Source organism: Buceros rhinoceros, unplaced genomic scaffold (genome assembly GCF_000710305.1).
Source record: "Buceros rhinoceros silvestris isolate BGI_N320 unplaced genomic scaffold, ASM71030v1 scaffold43630, whole genome shotgun sequence".
Lineage (NCBI taxonomy): Eukaryota > Metazoa > Chordata > Aves > Bucerotiformes > Bucerotidae > Buceros > Buceros rhinoceros.
Window position 1 is genome coordinate 4,249 of NW_010392165.1, and position 1,255 is coordinate 5,503.

At 61.0% G+C, this 1,255-nt stretch overlaps 1 protein-coding gene across 1 annotated transcript in view; it reads right to left on the bottom strand.

Annotated features, from left to right (window-relative positions):
- Positions 1 to 1,255, bottom strand: part of LOC104500342 (Na(+)/H(+) exchange regulatory cofactor NHE-RF4-like) — a gene marked incomplete at its 3' end in the record, with an annotated part of 5,761 nt that overhangs the window by 3,813 nt on the left and 693 nt on the right. The window contains exons 2-5 of the mRNA XM_010143977.1: positions 1,138 to 1,165; positions 724 to 788; positions 300 to 511; positions 7 to 144 (exon numbers count right to left, since the gene is read on the bottom strand). Of these exons, the coding sequence (XP_010142279.1) occupies positions 7 to 144; positions 300 to 511; positions 724 to 788; positions 1,138 to 1,165 (443 nt within the window). The remainder of the gene's footprint in view (positions 1 to 6; positions 145 to 299; positions 512 to 723; positions 789 to 1,137; positions 1,166 to 1,255) is intronic.

The window sequence follows — 1,255 nt, forward strand, 5'->3', positions numbered from 1 at the left end:
TGTGACGTGGCAGAGGCGCGGGCGGATGGCAGCCGGCAGCAGCTGGGACAGGGCTCTGCCCAGCGCTTTGGCGGCTTCATAGGAGTCACCGTCCAGCACTGCCAGGAGGACCTGGTTCCCGCTGGCCTTGATTTTCTGCACTACCTGAAAGGACCCAGGCTGTGAACCCTGGACAGGTCACCCCTCCAAACACATCCTGTGGGGTCAGAGTTCCAAGGGACAGAGGGGTTCAGCACCTCCTGTGTCCCTGGCTGGGGAGGATCTGGCATTTCCCCAGCTGTGGGGTGCCCCCAGCTTACCCTGTCGTGGTCCATGTTGTCCACAAATTGGCCATTGACCTGGAGAAGCCGGTCCCCGTCCTGCAGCCCCCTGCGCTGGGCCAGCCCCCCCAGCTCGACCTGCCGGATGATGTGGCCCTGGCAGTCCAGCTCCTCATGGAGGCAGAAGCCAAAGGTCTCCATGCTGCCCTTGCTCAGGAGGTAGAAGCGGGGCTCCCCCGTGCCCTCACCACCTGTTTGGGGGCACAGCCTGTGAGCGGGGCCCTGTGGGGATCTTAACATGATGCTCTGCTCCATTCTGGACTGGGGGCTCCCCATCCCCACACTCTTGCACATTCATCATCCCACAGCTTCCCTGTGTGAGAGAGCCCAGGACCCCAGAGATGTCCAGCTGCCAGAACCCTGCACCGACTCAGGGGTGCCCTGGGGAGAGAAGGGTATTTACCCGTGTCCTCAGTCAGCGACAAGGCAGGGTTGTCAATCCCATCTTTGGGGTTAAATTCAAATTTTCTGCAATGATAAAGGGCAGGAGAGGCCACCTTAGTGCAGTAGCGTCGCTTTTTCCCCTGGCCTCCCCAGCCCTGCCATGGGCATCCCAATTCCTTCCAGAAAGGGCCAGCTGGGGCCATAGCTCCAGTGCCATCTCTTCTTTGGGAAAAGCCAGGAGGGGACTCTCCCTCTTGGTCTGTCACCCCCATCTCTCCTGAGTAAACAACTCAGGGAAGATCTTCCTGGGGCAGGCACGTGGGGCTGACAGCTGGGACTCACATCACCTCAGCTGAGGATGTGCCCCAGCACAGCCCGGTTGTGGGGCCAGGAGCCCCAGGAAGCTCTAGGCCAGGGGGAGCTCAGCACTTACATGATGGACTTCTTGTCACCCTCGAGCCCTGCAGAGAAAGGAGGGACATCAGTGCAGGAGGCGGCGGGCTGGGAGCAAACCCCACGCTCTGGAGCACTCAGGGTTTGTGTGTTTGCAG